At 38.1% G+C, this 17953-nt stretch overlaps 1 protein-coding gene across 1 annotated transcript in view; it reads left to right on the plus strand.

The window, feature by feature from the left end:
• The window catches only part of LOC140231846 (sodium-independent sulfate anion transporter-like), a 31011-nt gene extending 22199 nt beyond the window's left edge, over positions 1 to 8812 (plus strand). The window contains exons 12-13 of the mRNA XM_072311998.1: positions 6678 to 6908; positions 8662 to 8812. Of these exons, the coding sequence (XP_072168099.1) occupies positions 6678 to 6908; positions 8662 to 8805 (375 nt within the window). The 3' untranslated portion in view covers positions 8806 to 8812. The remainder of the gene's footprint in view (positions 1 to 6677; positions 6909 to 8661) is intronic.
• Positions 8813 to 17953: the final 9141 nt, after the last annotated feature.

A 17953-nucleotide genomic window follows, 5' to 3' on the forward strand; every position in this document is an offset into this window, starting at 1 on the left:
AGCACTCCATGGACGAGTACAAGTTTGCTCCATTCTCTCAACCAGCTTTTCACTTCTGGCGACTCCTTAGGCAAATCATCCCTAGGTTGCCAATGAGTTTCAACACATTGCTTCACAACGTGAAGGACATCATCTTTCTCCTGCAGTTTGGCTAACTCATCCAAACTAAGTGAAGGAAAAATGCCAGGAACAAAGTCACTCTTATGATCCTCATGCCCTTCATTTGTATGTGCTGCTACCTCCACTGATACTGCATTTCCCAACATCGCTGCTTGTATGCTGATACCCGACGTATCATCCACCTCATTAGCAGGATGTCGACTCAGTGCATCTGCACAATGGTTAGTCTGTCCAGACCGGTATCTGATGTCCAAGTCAAATGGTGCAAGTTGGGCCATCCAACGTTGCTCGGTAGCCCCCAGATTGGCTGTCTGTAAGTTGGGAAGTGGACTGTGATCAGTCAGTACAACTACATGACCATCCATCAAGTACTCCTTGAATTTATCCGTTATGGCCCACTTAAGTCCAAGCAATTCTAGCTTGAAAGTAGAGTAGTCTGGATAGTTGCGTTCAGCTTTCCGCAGTCCTCTGCTGGCATACGCAATTGGGTGTAGAAGTCCATTTTCATCGTACTGTGCCAAGCAAGCACCAAGACCCTTCAAAGAAGCATCAACTTCAACCACAAAGTCCTTACCGAACTTAGGATAACTCAACACTGGTGCAGATGACAATGCTCTCTTCAGTCCATCGAAGGAGATTTCTGCCTCATCTGTCCATCTGAATATCCTTGTTCCCTTTGTGTTGTGCCTTTTGACCTTCTTTGACGTAGACTTCTGTGAACCGCCTACTATCTCATGCAAAGGTGCTGCCAATGTAGCAAATCCTGGAACAAAGCAGCGATAGTCAGACGCTAAACCGAGGAATGACCGCAATTCCTCCACAGTTGTCGGGACAGGCCATTTGACTATCTCCTCAACTTTCTCTGGATCCACAGATATTCCCTGTGATGTGACGACATGAAGGCGTTTGACTTCCTCCTGAAGAAAGTGACATTTCTTTCCTGTCTCGAGGGTCTTTTCAACCAGATTCCAACCTGGCATGTCCTGCACCCCTCTGTCCTCCATAAGGGCTTTTAGGGCATTACATCCCAAAATTACAGGAAATTCACTTCTCTGTTTGGAACAGACCTGATCACTTACTACCAAGAATCCTACTTGTGCAACCTTTTCGTCAATGACCACTGGAGCTCTCACATAACCCACTATGGGAATGATATTTCCAGTTACTCCAGTCACTTTCACTCCACTGCCTGTATCATCGAGTGGACCTAAGGAGGACTTCAACTTTTCCTCATAGTAGCTGACTGGAATTAGACTGGTCTCTGCTCCAGTGTCTAGTATGCACCCAGTAGATACACCAGCAATTGTTGCTTCCATCGTTGGACTTTCAACAATCAGGTCAGAAATGACATCACCTGTTCCTGTGTCATGTACCGCCTTCACCTCTGCTTCTGTTTTCCTCTTGTTCTCATCTTTAACTTCCTTTGGACAGTCACGACGGATATGCCCAGTTTCTCTGCATCCAAAGCAAACTGTGGGTGATTTGCAATCACTCTTGACATGCCCTTTCTGTCCACAGTTGGAGCACCATTTCTCCTGTTTCTTCTGACGCTGCTGAACACCTGAGTTCTGCTTCATCTCGGCAACTACTTTCACCACTTCTTGTAGTGTCTCCTTTAGTCCCGAGATTTCGTCTTGTAGGTGTTGCATGTACACATTATCAGGTGATGTGATCCTTGCCGCTTCTACCTCACATTCCCTGATCTTAACTTTAGATGGTGGAATGCTGTCGTCCTGGAACAGTTCAAGCACCTCTTTTCTCATGACCAAAAATGATTTCCCTGCAGTATCTAGTGCGGCGCGTCTCATTTCCCTCTTTACTTGTTTGTCTCGTACACCTTGGATGAATCTTTCTCGTAGTGTACTGTCTCGCAGTTGACACAAAGCTGCCCGCTCATCAGTGGATGCAACCGATTCCATTCGATCGTATATCTTGATCAGTGCACTACTATATGCAGCAAGAGATTCTCCTTCCTGTTGCACACGACTGTGTAACTGACTCGTAAGAGACTGCACCGTTTCCCGAAGAGCGAATCTAGTCTTCAAGGCCGATTTCAGACATTCATAGTTCTCTCTCTCATTTTGCTCCAGACAGAGAACTTCATCTTTTGCTGATCCAGCCAAATGAGATAGCAATGCCTGTACTTTCTCTCTACCTTGCAACTTATAGAAAGAGCAGTATTCCTCGAACTCATCAAGCCATTCAGTGATCGTTGTGTCTCCAGGTTTCACTGAAATACCTTTGAACTTGGACAGTTTGATTGCAGGAACTACTCTAGTGGCAGAAAGACTCTGAAATGCTCCAGTGAGAGCAGCTATCATTTCAGAAATACCAGAGCTGTTAGCATCTCCAGCTCCTACTCCTCCAGTATCAGTATCACGAGGCATGCTGCTGATTTACGTGGAGAGAAATAACAATACACAATACACAGAGTATCAAATACACAATTAATGACTTAAGTATCTACTAGTCACAATTGTACAATGTTTACAAAGTCTCTTCCTCGACGACTAACCTGACGATTCCTTATCGTCTATCGTCAACACCGACGAAGATTTCCAACAGTTGAGGGTCGCTGTTCATCAATTTGTTCAAGCATTTTAAATGTTGTCTTGTGTCTTATCAACCAATCCAGTCTATTCAGTATATCCCACTCCTGACACCAATGTCGTAGTCCGGCTTTCACGTGGGACGGTAAAACCACTACACTTTCACTCTAATGTAGGATATAACTGAAATAAACTGAATTTATTTACAATTTCATAACAAACTCTGGATCAAAACTTGTAATACAAAGACCTAAGACTGTATTGACGACTGTCAAACATATGAACTGGTAAACGCTGTGGTAAAGTCTATTTCGAAGACTGCAATGGACCGCTTGAACACTATGGTAAACACGTTGACCTCTAAAAGAGACCACGTCCACTAAAGGAGATGATCCTCTAAAAGAGATGTTCCTTTACACAAGAGACGACCTGAAGACGACGTTCATTTAAAGACTACGTCCTTTAAAAGTTGACATCCAAAGTTCTCGTCCACTAAAAGACGAATATAAGACAACGATCACTAGAAGAGACCACGTCCACTAAAGGAGATGATCATCTAAAAGAGACCTTGTTCACTCGTAAAAGAGATGACCTCTAAACAAGAGAAGAGACCTTGTCCTTACAATAGACGACCCCTGTGAGATTTAAAGAAATCAGAAACAGGGCAAAGAAACAGCATGACAATATGCTAATTGTATTGATTTCTTTGTACATACAGTGTACAATTTCAATAAAACAATATGGAACTTATTCTTTCTTCTCTGTGAGATATTCAATGCATCAACACTGTACAAAATTTCACAATAACATGCTTTAACATTCTGTTATATTCATTTTGTGAAACACAAAAGCATAAACTGTATTCTGTCAAGAAAGTACATTATAATTTCCATATAATAGAAATATGAACCATCGAGCCATCCTGACTCACCCAACTGTCTCCTCATCGCTCTGGTTTTCCAACCAGCTGAGTAACCAAGTCCTTCATCTACAAAAAGATAACAATTTACATTTAAGCCTATATGTAAAATCTATACAATATTACAAAACACATATTTCTCGTGTTTACATTTTTTACATTAATTTCTCATCTAAATCTATACAGAATATATTGAGAAATTATTCACATATCACACATTCTTTGACAAGCGTATATCTAGCAATGTGCAAGTTGTATGACCATTATGCATAATGTGTAGTGCTTTTCTATCCTAACATACTCTGTAGCAACAATGCACTATGATACTAATATAAACATTGCAATAGGTCTTTCCCCTTTTTGTCAACATAAACATTGCCACAAATTCTTTCCCACACTGTCATTGCACTTTTCATTCATAACTTCACATACTCTCTGTGATTATGAATATAGTGTATAGTGTATTGCAAACTTCATACACACATGCTGCAAGAATGCCTAGCTCTAAAAATGATACATTTCAAATTGATACATTTATGCCAATGCACTCTGACTGCTGTGCAGTGATCGACATTCCTGTGTGTGCGTGTGTATACACTATGCACATTTTACGCTTACACACACAACGGAGCTAAACCTACTGTAAACAACAAAAACAAATTGCTACATGCCTAGGTACCTTTCTCTGGGTATGTGGCTACTACACACAGGATGTGTCTGTGCTTAATTTCTTATACAAGTCACACATGTAGTGGAAGTAATAAAAGAAATATTTACAAAACTTACTCAGCTCTCCTGAGCTCCTGGGAGGTTCCACCTCTCAGTACTTGGCTACTACTGAAGCTCTCCCAGTGTTCCATATTACTCCACAGAGTGAACAGTTCATCTTGTACAATTAAACTTCTTTGCATTGTACTCTAAAACTCCACTGCTTCATATAAACTCTGTAATATAAATCAACTATTATATATAGATGAATCATTGTTTACAAAACAATGATTCTACAAACTTATGAACACACAACCAAAGAACTTAATTTTTGTGATGTATGAACATTTAGGTGCACACTTGAATTACTACCCTGGGAGTCATGCATATTCATGAGGATGATGAATATTCATGCATTTCATATTATCACACAAATTCAGTAATCAACTGATATTGGTGTAGAAATGAAGAGCACACTATGCTTCCACTAACATGAATACAACTCACAATTATATCTTCCCCAGGATATAACCATCATTTCTCCTTAATGAGAGATAAAACAAATTTGTCATTCTGTTACTTGTGCTCCTGGATGGCAAAATCAATCAACCATTCATTAAACTGTCTTGGTAAGATTTGTGAAAATCATTCACATTACCACAGCAATTTATGAGGTTCATGTTTTTAGCAAAAAGTGGCAGTAAACGTGATTATGATCAGCATCAGAGTTTTAATCCACCATGTAAACAACATCTGCCATGTTTACCCAGTATTTTTTGTTGACAGACGATAAAAATAATGGAGCTGTAGCTTACACAAGGGGGAGGAGGTTTCAAACTCTTAAAATAAAAAGGATCTTGTAGTCTCTCCATGATCCAAATGCAGTCAAGTTCAAAGACCTTGGAAAAGAAAATAAAGGGAGGATTTTGTGCTCTACCATTCTACAGCTCTGCTTGGCTGAGTACAAAAGGGATTTCCTATAGTGACAGGTGGATAGAATGTTTCTATCAAAACCAAAAACGTTTACTGTAAAAGTGGAAATTTTCGCGGTGTTGAAATTTTTCGTGCATTTCGCGCAACCCGAAACTAGCGCGAAAATAAAAGCACGCGAATATTTTTGCTTGCCGTATGTTCCAGTAGTTGATGTCTTGATTCCGCGGAATTAAAAACACGCGAAGCTCTTCTTACCCCGCCAGGCGTGAATAATTAGTCGCGCAAAAATATCCACTTTTACAGTATAGTGTACCTCAGTGTGATCAGAAAGTTTAATGTAATTGCTATTTTCAGGAATGACATCTGTAACAAGAGACTTCATATTCACCATGATATAGACACAGTAATCGAGTTTACAGGTGTTCACCTTTCTCTCCCTATTGCCTTTCTTTCTCCCATTAATAACGCACACTCCCCTTATAACTCTCCTAAGAACCTTGATACATTATTTCATTTTGGCTTCTTCAAATTTAGTTTGTCATTCGTCAACATACATGAAAGCAATGTTTGTATTTATGTGTTGAATGACATCCTGATGTAAAAGACTCAACAGAAATGAAGTATGACTCTTGGCTCTTGGCTCATTGTAGGAGCAATAAACGTACATTTGAGTACTTACTATACTACGTGTATCTACTAACAATATCATTTGTTTAATATCTGTTGACAATTTGAAGTTGATTTATGAATTGGAGCAACTTAAAATCAAATCAAGTCTTTAATAGTCTTATGAATTACTGTTAAATACTTATCAGCAAAACTTCAAAATACAACTGTATTACGGACAGTTCTTTTGCCACAATATGATACTCAGCAAAATCATGAAGAATGTTTAGAAAATATCTCGTCAATGCCATACAGAAGGCATCAAAGTCTTTTGATTATTGTTTAATAGATATTGGGGTCATTATTCAAATTCATAAAATTCTTCCGTCAAGATATTTTCATTGCACCGTTTCTAATTAATGATTTGTCCTACATCAATGTAAATAAGCACTGAATTGATTAGTGCCTTAAAAGTAGCCATGATTTTATCATGATTTTATCATGGCTACTGCCAGAACACTGATCAATTCAGTGCTTATTTACGTTGATGTAGGGCAAATTATCAATCAGTCGCAATGGGGTCATCATGTCTTCAGATTCAACAAAGGAATCGATGAGAAAGGGTAAAATAAATAGATATGTGAAATGATGAAGAATTTTCTTACATAACAATGAAATCAGACTTCTCTTTGGAGGAATTCTAATGTGATATAACATCATCCTACATGACTACAAACAGAATTTTCATATGCAGCAAAGTTACAAGTTTCCATTGTCTGAAAATAAATGACAGTCATAAAGAAAGAATTTTATTTCCTCCAACATATATTTTCAATGAACAGATTGATGCTCAGTCAATTACTGTGATTACTGTGGAGAGTGACATTCGCTATCCTTCAGTGGAATACCTTTGTGAGAAGACTACAGAATTGGTCCTGGCAAAGCATCCATCCAAGCTAGTCCTGGACTTTTCCCGCGTCAACACCATAGACTATACTGTGGTACAGGGCTTGAGTGATCTAATGGCTGACCTAAGGAGGTATGGTGTGGTAGCAGCCTTTGCCAACGTCTTGGTGAGTGTCTTACAGCTAGTCATGGCTTTTTGCCTTGTCATGTTTCATTGCGTAGAATTCATTCAGCATTCTTATTCTGCAGAGAGATGAAAGGTCAAAATTGTAGGGTCATCCCACAAGACTAACACCCACAAGTCATACAGCCCACGATTGCGACACTAGGCATATAAAGCCCATGAGTTTGACACTAGGCATATAAAGCCCATGAGTTCCACACTAGGCATATAAAGCCCATGAGTTTGACACTAGGTAAAAACAGCCCACGAGTTTGACAGATAAAACACGGGGCTAAATGTGTCGGTCTCGTTGGCCTTGTTAGCTTAATGGCGAACTCATGGGTTGTACAACTCATGAGCTGTACGGTATAACTCCTGGGTGGTTCAACTTGTGAGCTGTATAACTCATGGGCTGTATGACTTGTGAGCTGTATGACTCATGAGCTCTATGGGTGTCGGTCTCGTGAAGTGCACCTATAATTATGGGTGAATGTTGCATCTTTTTACCCGTTGATAGGCTGATTTTGCTTTAATACACATTTTTCCATAGACATTTGCCTGAATATACTCGGGACTAGTCTTCAGTGGGTTGAACAAGTCCATCATCTGTACCTAACACACTGTGTTGATTAATTCTGCTGTGATCATTGTGTTAGGCCCTAGTATAACTTTATGATAATAAAAACCCTTTTTGAGGAAAACTGTCAGAATTGCTCCAAATGTAGCCAAACTTTTAAATTTTGTTCTTGTAGTCTAGCGAGATCAAAACAATGTTATCAGATATGTTTGAAGAGAAAATCTGTTCCAATGTCACCTAGAGGGCCATTAATGGAATGGAATCAAGAGGATTGAACAATAGATATACATTGAAATAAAAAGTAAATTAATGAAAATGTCCTTTTATTTTCAAGTTTCCTGTCTTTTTATTACATATATCAAATACTGCAACAATCTTTACTTTCATCTGCACAGTTGGTTATTTCATAATCTTTGAAATATTAGTTTAAAATGCCCACTTTACAGACTCTGTGATTATTTGAGAAGAAGAATCCATGAGATCATGTTCATGTGTTGGTTTTCTTGTGCACATTACCCAGTATGCGATACCTTGCATTGCTTAAAGAATGTAGAGATGATGTGGACAATTTATGAAATGTTATTACTGCATGGAAAGGAAGACTACTCGAGGTACGATAGAAGTAGTAGAGATATTATGGAACTTCAAATTTTGGCTGTAAGCAGATATTTTGTATCTCAATTTCATTGTTTTATATTTTCCCAGCTATGTGATTCCATCTTAGGTTTGTCATTTTATGAATTTATAAGAGACTAGCAAGATAGGGTGTGTTTGTGAAAATGGCATCTTGTGTATTGTATGCTGGTGTATGTTTTTGTCTGTGTATGCATGTGTGTGTATGTGTGAGTGTGTGTGTGTGCCAACATTTTTCTCTGTATTTACGCTGTATTTACTTTTCCGGGGTTAGTTTTAAATAAGGCCAATTGCCTTCTCACTCACCCCTTCACTTGATATCTTTGGTCGTTTGTTTGCTGTGTTTGTTTGTTGTCACATTGTCATGTTATATTTGTCATATACCATTGTCACATTTTATGTATGCATGTTTTATTAAGTGAAAATAGATGAAATGAAAAAAAAAAAGGTTTCCCTTGTGTACTTACTATCTCCGAAATTGTTTGTAATTATATCATCACTTTCTCTTTCTGCTTTTGATCTTTTTTCTATTTTTGTTTCTCTATAGCCTACAATCCAAGACCAGCTCCAGAAAGGTGAGATCCAGGACCTCCTCCTCTTTGACACAGTCCAGGATGCAGTCTGGAATCTAGCTCAGAACAGTGAAGATGGAAAGTACCAGACAGCAGATGACTCGTCTCAGGTGGCCTAGAATCCTCAGCTCAAGAATTTATCTTTACCAACATCAGTTGTCACTTCTACTTACTCCATTTTATTAGGAAGTTGCAGCTCGATGTAATTCCCAATACTGTATAAGCTCTTATTTTTGTGAGGGTTTAATTTTCAAGAATTTCCCGAATCACTGTTGGACTCCGAATTTAAGAACACACGAAAATATCGCCATGCACTAGGGTAAGTGCACTTATGTTAGCATTCAGTAGTGTCCATTCGCGAAAACAACATCTCACAAAAATGTATTTGATCTCCTCATTCACAGAAATATCTGTACATGAAGATAACAGCTTATACAGTAATGGAAGTGAGCATAGCATAGAATTAACTGCTCACAATTAGGTGTTTATTCCTAGCCGCAATCAGTTTTAATCTAAATTATAGCAAAGTTAATTGATTGCATACAGTGCTTTATGAAATGTGACTCAGCCAAGACTGAATTTTGCCAGCATCCAGTGTCTTTCCTGAGATTCATGTTGATTTTTTCTTGCTTCCTTGATAAAATCAGAAATAAAATTATCTTCTCATATAAAATGTCAAGCTGAAGTTGATGAAAATCTATTCATTGCGCTCCACGTCAACCATTCAAACCACCCCAAGAAGTAGGGACTTATACTTCAGGCTATGATTTCTTTTCCTGTCAGCTACAATTTAGTTCTTATTCAACTCTCGTTTGTTTGTTTGCATTGTAGGATCCCTTTAAACACTGTAGGGAACCAATTAATACCTTTTCTGCCATCTTTCTTGTAATATTTCAGTGAATTTGAGATTCTTTGCTCAGTCAGCTACCAAGGCTTTTAAATTTGTATGTTATTGTTGCTTTAATCAGTTTACTAACAAACTAATGGTGGAAAATACATGTTCTCAGCTTCCTGAAATAATTTCTTTGTCATCTTACCTTCTGAAGTTATACTAGTAAATTATATTTATTTTATCATACAATATAGTTTACAACAACTAATGTGTATTTTAGAACAATGCTACTTGTCCATTGATTGAATGTGATTCAAAATTACCAGTATACATACTTGTATAGGTGAAGGTTTGTGTGGGAGTTTTGAACAATATATGCAATCTTTATATGAAAAGCAATTGGTTTTTTCTATAGACTAATGCAGAACAAATGTAAACACCGTGAAATATCACTAAAGTTTACAAGAGGTACAGCCTTCAAAGTGTGTAATGTTTTGAGTGTATCATGCCTCTCTCGTGTGCTAGTTATTGAAGACCAAAGACTGTACAAAAATCATGAGTATTTTATTTTATAGTTTTTTGTCGTTGATCTCTTCATGGTAGTATGAACTTAGTTTGCAGGCACAAACCCTTGTTGGTCGTAAAGGACTACTACGCCAAGACTACTACATGCACCACCCTAACACTGTCCCGTAGGCCCTGTGTTGTAGCCTCTCCCAACAAGTTGTTGGGAAAAGCTGCAGTGCCAGGGTGGTGCATGTAGTAGTCTTGGCGCAGACACCTTTATGTCCGACAAGGGTTTGTGCCTGCAAACTAGTATGAACTTGCACCCTTGATGTGTTCTAGGTAAAATCATAGAATTAAATGTTTCTAATGCAAATTCTCAAATGGTAGGAACCTCTTCGTGTTTGCTTGATATTCCTCAAGTTCAAGCAATATCCCTCACTTTGATTCACACTATTCTCATATCACAGATTAATCTCCTATGGTGTCATCCTTGATACATTTCTTCCTCGTGTTTTTTTCATTTTGTGCAAGGTTGATACCAACTGTCAGCATTGATCATATCTTGAGTTATCAAAATGACATCACACGTAGCAAGTTTAAGATTTGCTATTCTTTAAAAAAAAAGGTGAGAAAATTTTAGGATTGTTATTTACAGTGAACTTTCAATTTCAAAATGCTGAGAAGTGCTGCTTGTCTTTTTCAAGGACTTTTTTTTTAACAAGTAAAGTTTGATGTGCAGATAAGCCATGCAATTAAACTATTAAAATTAAACTAATTAAAATGTAAACTAACAGCAGATGATTCAAGCATTGCAATCATCATTTCCATCATCTTATTCTTTTCTTGCATACTTGCCTGCTGTTTGGGAACAATCTTGGAAAGGAAACAAAATAAACAAAAGCAGCTGTAGGCAGTCATCAGCTTACTGTATGATTAGTGATTTTTAGGTACCATACAGGATGCTGAATCTCTCCATATTATACATAAATCACTCAGTGGTTCTGTATATACAGTACATGTACATCTTAAGACGTCTGTGTAAGCGCTTCATCCTATCCCAAAAGGGCAAATATCTTTAAAAAGGTGGCTAAAATTTGTTCAAGTTTGCTTATCCAGGAGTTTTGAATGCAGAATATGTGTAGCTAGAGTCACTGTAAAAGGAAATAAATTGCATCCAATGAACCTGTGTATAAAATACTTGTATGGAAGAAATTTAATTGTTCATTTGTACCTTCGCCCTATCAAAGTAGACCTAACCCTTTCATGGAATGTGTTCTGTTTATGATAGGGTCTTCAACAGTACTACAAATATCCAGTCCTCACTGAGGCTCACTAGGGAGATTTTATATTTTATTTTTTTACTGACTTCCCTCTGATTTTGTGACTGAATACACACTTGTGTCATTTACTTGTCAGTAAACAGAGCATGGCTTCTTTTGTCCTTACCTATTACCTGAATTACCTATAGATGTTGACCACCAGTATAGTTGAAGACCTTTAGAGGGCCATTCAAAGGATTCAATCTTGAGCCTGAAGGGATCCATGTGATGTATCCACAGGGTGGTCAGTTTCTGCAGTCTGGATTAAGTTAGTTATATTTCTGCTTCCAGTGATCATTGAGCTTAGACTTGAAGCTGTTCACTGATGTTGCCTCAACAGCTTCGCACAAAGGCTACTCCAAGTTTTAACTACTCTCTGACTGAAAGAGTTTAACATTTTACTCGTTCGACACCTTCCTTTTTACAACTGAAACTTAGTATGACCACGTGTAACTTGATCATTGATGACAAAGAGAACAGCTGGATCAAAGTCTTCCATACCATGTAAAGTCTTGAACACTTGAATCATATCTGAACGTTCACGTCAATACTCTAGGTATGGAATCCCCAAATACATGGTACAAATTTCGTTGCTGGGGTGACAAGACCTTGTATCTGAAATTTTGGTGAAAATGACTTTTATGGATTAATGGTCACATAATTGGTTAAGTGATGTCCTGTCCAAATCCTAACTGTCTTGCCCCATAAATGAAGCCACCATGGCATGTCAAAGGAAAGGCTATCCCATTTGCTGCAGTGCTTTGGCCGCCATGTTTTTTGGCTCTCCTGAACATTTGACATTTTGCAGATAGGAGGTCTTGTCGCCCCAGCGACGATTTGAATCAGAGACAGGCAGTGTGCTACATTATCATGGAGTTCGTCTGAGAAAAAAATAGCAAATGTTCTGTGTGAAGTCTTTTTTTTGTGTGTATGTCAGGTAAATAAAAATTTGGGAACATTTTGTTTGCCTGTCCACAGTGAATTGCTGCAAAGTTTACAAGTACAGTGTATTAGATCAAGACTGCCTAATGAATGTGTCTTAGCTATAATCCACTGCAAACTGACAGTCTTCAGAAAGAAGTGTATATAATGCAGTATGAAGTCCCCAATGATTGGTCCTACATAATGACCAAGAAGTGAAGGGTAAATAATGCCCCAGATGATTTTGGATTTATGTGACTAGTAAAAATCAATGGGCATTTATCACAGGATGCTGCGCACATCTTATTCACACAAATTTTTTATGAATTTAGCAAAGTGTGTAACTACAGAATGTAATGTCAAGTCATACGTTGAAATATTTATCAACCACTAGCAAAGTATACATCGTCATGCTGTAACCATTTTTTTTTTTTTTTTTTTTTTTTTTTATAATGTGTCTACTTCTCAGTGTAAGCTGTTACAATCATCTGCAATCCTTTCATGCGGGTTTGGACTACACCTATCTGAGAATGTTCCTTTCCATTTTGTTTGTTGTATTCAGAAAAGCCTAACATTCCTACCGTGTACTTCTACTAATCACTGGTATCTTAATTTGTCCATCTGTCATAGTAGATTTATCAAAAATTTTATGGGCAGAATTGATATGAGATATGCAATACATGTATATGATGATGAAGGATTTCAAATAAAGGTTACTTATTACTTTTCTATATGAATGTTGTCATTTGATCTCAATGAGCCACAGTGTGTTCCTCATTCACATCTTTCCCTCGCTATCTAGGGGTGCGTTCGAGCGCTGTCCTAAAGTGAACTGTACCGTACCGTACCGCCGTACAGGAGCGTTCGAACGCTCCTAAAGTGTACCGTACCGTACTGTACTGAGCCAAAAGTGGATCACTTCCCGATGTGCTCCAAAAGCGTACCAAAAGTTCGTTGTAAAGAATGCGCGTATCAAGCGCATTCGTCACAATGCAAAAACATCACTCTCTGTAAGTAGGTCAAGCGCAAGGTGAATGACCTTCTCGCTACAAACAAACGTGACCTTTTCTAAAAATAACTCGAGAGGTACGCTTTCTCTACAGAGCTTTCGAACGCTCCCAAACTGGCACAGTACGGTACGGTACGCTTTAGAGCGCTTGAACGCACCCTAGGTCTCCCCCCTCCCCCCTTCTCTCTCTCTCTCTCCATCTTTCTCCCTCTCTGGGAGAATAATTTCTATTCTAACGATAAAACATGTTTGTTCTTTACTATTACCATTTCAAGTACAGCAGGCGTACAGTTTTGTTGCACTCTTAAATATCTGAATCCACTTCAATTTATGTTTATGACCCTATATCAAAGTAAAGCAATAAAATGATACAAAATTATAGCCATTTGGTAGCTCCTTAGAAGCAGCAGATTGCTTGTATAGCAAGATGCGTCCTTTTGATACTCAATCAAATGAGAAGTGGCACTTGACCCAGACAGTGAAATGTACAGTAAAGGTGTATATTATGTAGATAATAGAAATAAACAAGATTAGATGCAAGATTACATATAAGCCACACAGAGACAAAATAGAAATTTATGTATTGTTGCATTGGGATCAGATATATTCAAAGAGGTATGTTGAAGGAGTCACATGTGACGCAGTGAATATATCTTGAAGTAAGGCATTTATTGGACAGGTAACTTTAGCTTGTCCTCTTGCTCCGACTATTCCGAGTGTTGAATCTCCGAGTCTTGACGATTCTTACAATTCTCAATGTACCCCAATTATATACAACTGGCAAACATATGAATGAGGTGGAGTCTTGATGCTAAAGAAGGGTTTTCAATTGGCTAAAACTTTGGTTGTGATTGAAACAAAGGCAGGACTAGCTTTATGGAGTTAGACTGATATCATTTCCGAGTACTCAATGGGGGTAGGACAGGATGTTTGGGTTGGCTCAAGCTGGTCGTAAATCGTGGTCTGGTTATCCTCGGACGTTGTCTGATACCAGCTAGTCGTACACTTAAGGGATGATCAAGGAATGATAGTGGCTTGTGACTCACTGGAGGTGAGAGGTGTTTGTGGAGGTCAATGACTGGCGGGACGTAGGGAGGTAAATCTGGGCCCCATTTCATAAAGAGTTGATACAATAGCAACTCTTGCTGGAATGGCAATTGTCATGGTAATGACAAAAATTCACCTTCCTGATTGGCTGTTGCTATTGGAGGTTGCCATTCCAGCAAGAGTTGCTATCCTAACAACTTTTATGAAATTGGGCCCTGGTCGTCATAGTGGAATATGGAAGGGGGAATAACAGATTAGGTTATCATTACATAACAATATCCTGAAAGATTATCAGCCTCTGTATAAGAAGAGTCCACAATGGCTGAAGGAAGTCCAGTCAACCTTGCCTAAGTCAAATCTATTTGGACTGAAGAAATAGCTTTGACTTGGAGAACATCTGACTCATGATGTAAAATCAACAGAATATAAAGCGAAGAGGACTTGAAAAGACCTTCAAACTTCGGAAATTATTCGACTTATTCATGGGAGGTTGACTTTAAGGTTGACTGTATGATCTGGGAGGTGTTAAGAAGAGGAAACAAAAATCTCCTTTGTACCCATCACATGCTCCATGCCACCAAGAAGTTATGTACTGCCCTATTGCAGGTGTTAATAAACTGCTTTGACAAAAGAACGCAGTACTGTTTGAATATGCATCGTTCCTAAAATACATCAAGGAGCAATTCGCCTTCCCTTCAATGTTTCCAATAGTAATTGCTTAGTGTGCGAAGAATATTGATAGGACATGCAAAGAAATTTAGTAAAACTTGTTCTTCACTAACTGTCAAATTCTACTACACATGCAAAACCATGCATTAGCCAATCAATCAGTTTGAAAGATTTAACATTGCAGTCTCAAACCTGGCAGACAATATTATGCACAAATATGCACAAGATTGTTATATTTTAACTTTTTAATGGGATACATGTACTTTCTTTTCAGCCTGGGGGTATTAATAACCAGAAGATTTGAAGAAAAACTTAAAGCAGTTGTTTTGTACAAGATTACCAGCAAATTTCACACAGGATTTAAACATTTTCTTTAAAATACAAACTTAGAAATAATCAAGAACATCTTCTTTGGTCTCCATTTCCAAACTATGGAAGAGCGGCCTGGATCATGGAACACCTAAGCCAGTGAAATGTGAAGCATTCAATTGTTGTGTTACAGAACCTACGTATAAATTTGCACAAAGTGCAAAGTGATTCCCCTCCTCAAACACCTTCCTGATATGATGAAATAAATTGTGCATAATTTTACTACGTACCTACAATCAACAAGGTAGTTGACCTGCAAACTCCAAAAGTCTAATATTGACATCCATAAATTCCCATATTGCTCTCCGATTTTACTCCTACAGTCAATATAAGTGAGGCATTTGACTTCCTGCAATCCCAAAATTTCTAATATTTGATATCCATAAATTTCCTGATTCTCTGATTTCAACATCTTGTGGACTCCAAGTACAATTTTTTAATTCAGAAGTTGCACAAGTTAGCACAGTGCACTCTTGTTATAATGAACATGGTTACAATGAAATTCCAGTTACAACGAAATAAACATTTAGGCCACAGCATTATCAGCTCTATGTTTTTACTGTGCATTTGTTAGGTTATAATGCAATTGCGATATAACGAAAGAAAACTGCCGGTCCCTAGGACTTCTTTATGACGGGAGTCCACTGTATCGAGTTGACTTTAATATCTATCTATTTTCTTTACTTTTCCTGAGCTCTTTTCTTGATGCCTCTGGACCCTTAAAAGTTGCAGGAAGCATGTTTGTCTGTCTGTCTGTCCATCTCTCTCAATTCTGGTTAATAAGATTTTTCTCTTCTTTTTTTTGTCAATATAGGAAAATAAAAATATGGCTTTTCATGACACTTGCAATTACTGTTGAGCTCAATCAAGTCTAATTCACTGTTCACGTATAAACATAACACAAACTGAACCCATTGAAGTTTAGAACATAACAGGTAATAAAAACCACACAAATACTGTTGTCAACAAGACAATTGCACATAAAGATTGCCATTTTTAAAGTAAAGTACACATATAAAATGCAATCCATGCAGTTACAATATAAAGTTACAGACACTAACCACTCATGCAAAGTACCTTGCGCTTCATGATACCATGGGTGATTTTAAGTTCGGTGCTAGTGCTAGTGCTATCTCCCAATTAAGCAACTGCCTTAAATTGGGGTCCAATACTTACATGCTGTACAGTCAGATTACTGTATAAGTGGTTTCTTTCGCGGTGACTTTCTTTTCGCGCGTTTCGCGCTTTGAGGTTGAACCGCGAATTTAACATCACACGAAAATGTTTTGAACTCGTAGTTTGTTACAATGCTATCATTACCGACCGCGAATTTAAACACACGCGAAAAAGTCGGCACCGATGGAAACCGCGAAAGTTTCTGTACGCGAAAGAAACCACTTTTACAGTAACACTTAATTATGGAATCACACCACCACACAGTCTGCAGGAATAAGCCAGTTCGTAATTAGCTCATGTACACCTTGGTACAAATGACCTTTATTTTTTCTCAGTTGGTTAGGCACATCACTCGTTTTCAAAGCGGTATAATGCATAAGCTGCCCAACATAACAATTTATGGAATTCATGTTCAAACAAAGTATGAACTTGTGTTTAGACCAGAATAGTCCATCAGTTGACAATTTTGCAGGCATCTAATTCATTGTTTCGTATTGAATGCAATAACAACCTTTTTCTTTTGATATTGCCAAATACCAGGCTTGCTGTCAGGTGGATGTGCTGGCAAGCACTATTTAGATAAGGATCACATGAATAATCATCACATTACAGATGCTTATCTCAGTGAATTAATAAACCAAAATGCCTGTTGGTACAAATGACCTTTTTCTGCACATGCGCAAAGTGGAATTACGAACTGGTCTATTGGGCAATGTAAAAAGTGATTGCGCGTGATTGCAGTCAAATATTAAAAGATGTAGTCAAAACTGAGCACTCAGTTTTAGACACATAACTAGGAAGACAGATTTAATATGCCACAAGTTTCATCCTTTCTTTTAAAACACTACCTAAATTTTGCTCCCAGGCTCAGATTTATGTCACTATGTCTAGAGTGTTCTTGTATGTTACATGGGCGAGCATTGCTTTTGCAGAGACTTTGCATGTAAAATGTGCATCTATTATGGAAGTGAATGTGGGTCTTGCACAGCAATCCTAACACCAGCACCAAACTTGAAATGACAAGGATGATAATCCCTAGGGGGATGAGACATTGCTTGGCACTTACCTTGGATGTATGTAAAACTTTGAGATAATATCAGTGAAAATGTCCAAAAAAGCACCACTTTAACACTTGTATTGTTAAGACTGTACTCAATTGTATATCCAGGGCTCCACACTAACGGTGGCCCGGGGGGCCACCAAATTTTAAAAAAGGTCAAGTTTGTTGGCTCGTCTCGAGCCACCAAAAAGTATGGCAATAAATTCGTAACTTTTTTCACCGGAAGTGCATAAATGCATGCAGTGAGTTAATGTTTTTTATTGTGTGTTTTTTTTTTTCGGGTCACCAAATTTTTCTTTTGGGCCACCCAAAATTTGAAATTGATGATTTTGGTGGCCCCACTGGGCCACCGAAAAAA

Source organism: Diadema setosum, chromosome 8, assembly GCF_964275005.1.
Source record: "Diadema setosum chromosome 8, eeDiaSeto1, whole genome shotgun sequence".
NCBI classification, from domain to species: domain Eukaryota; kingdom Metazoa; phylum Echinodermata; class Echinoidea; order Diadematoida; family Diadematidae; genus Diadema; species Diadema setosum.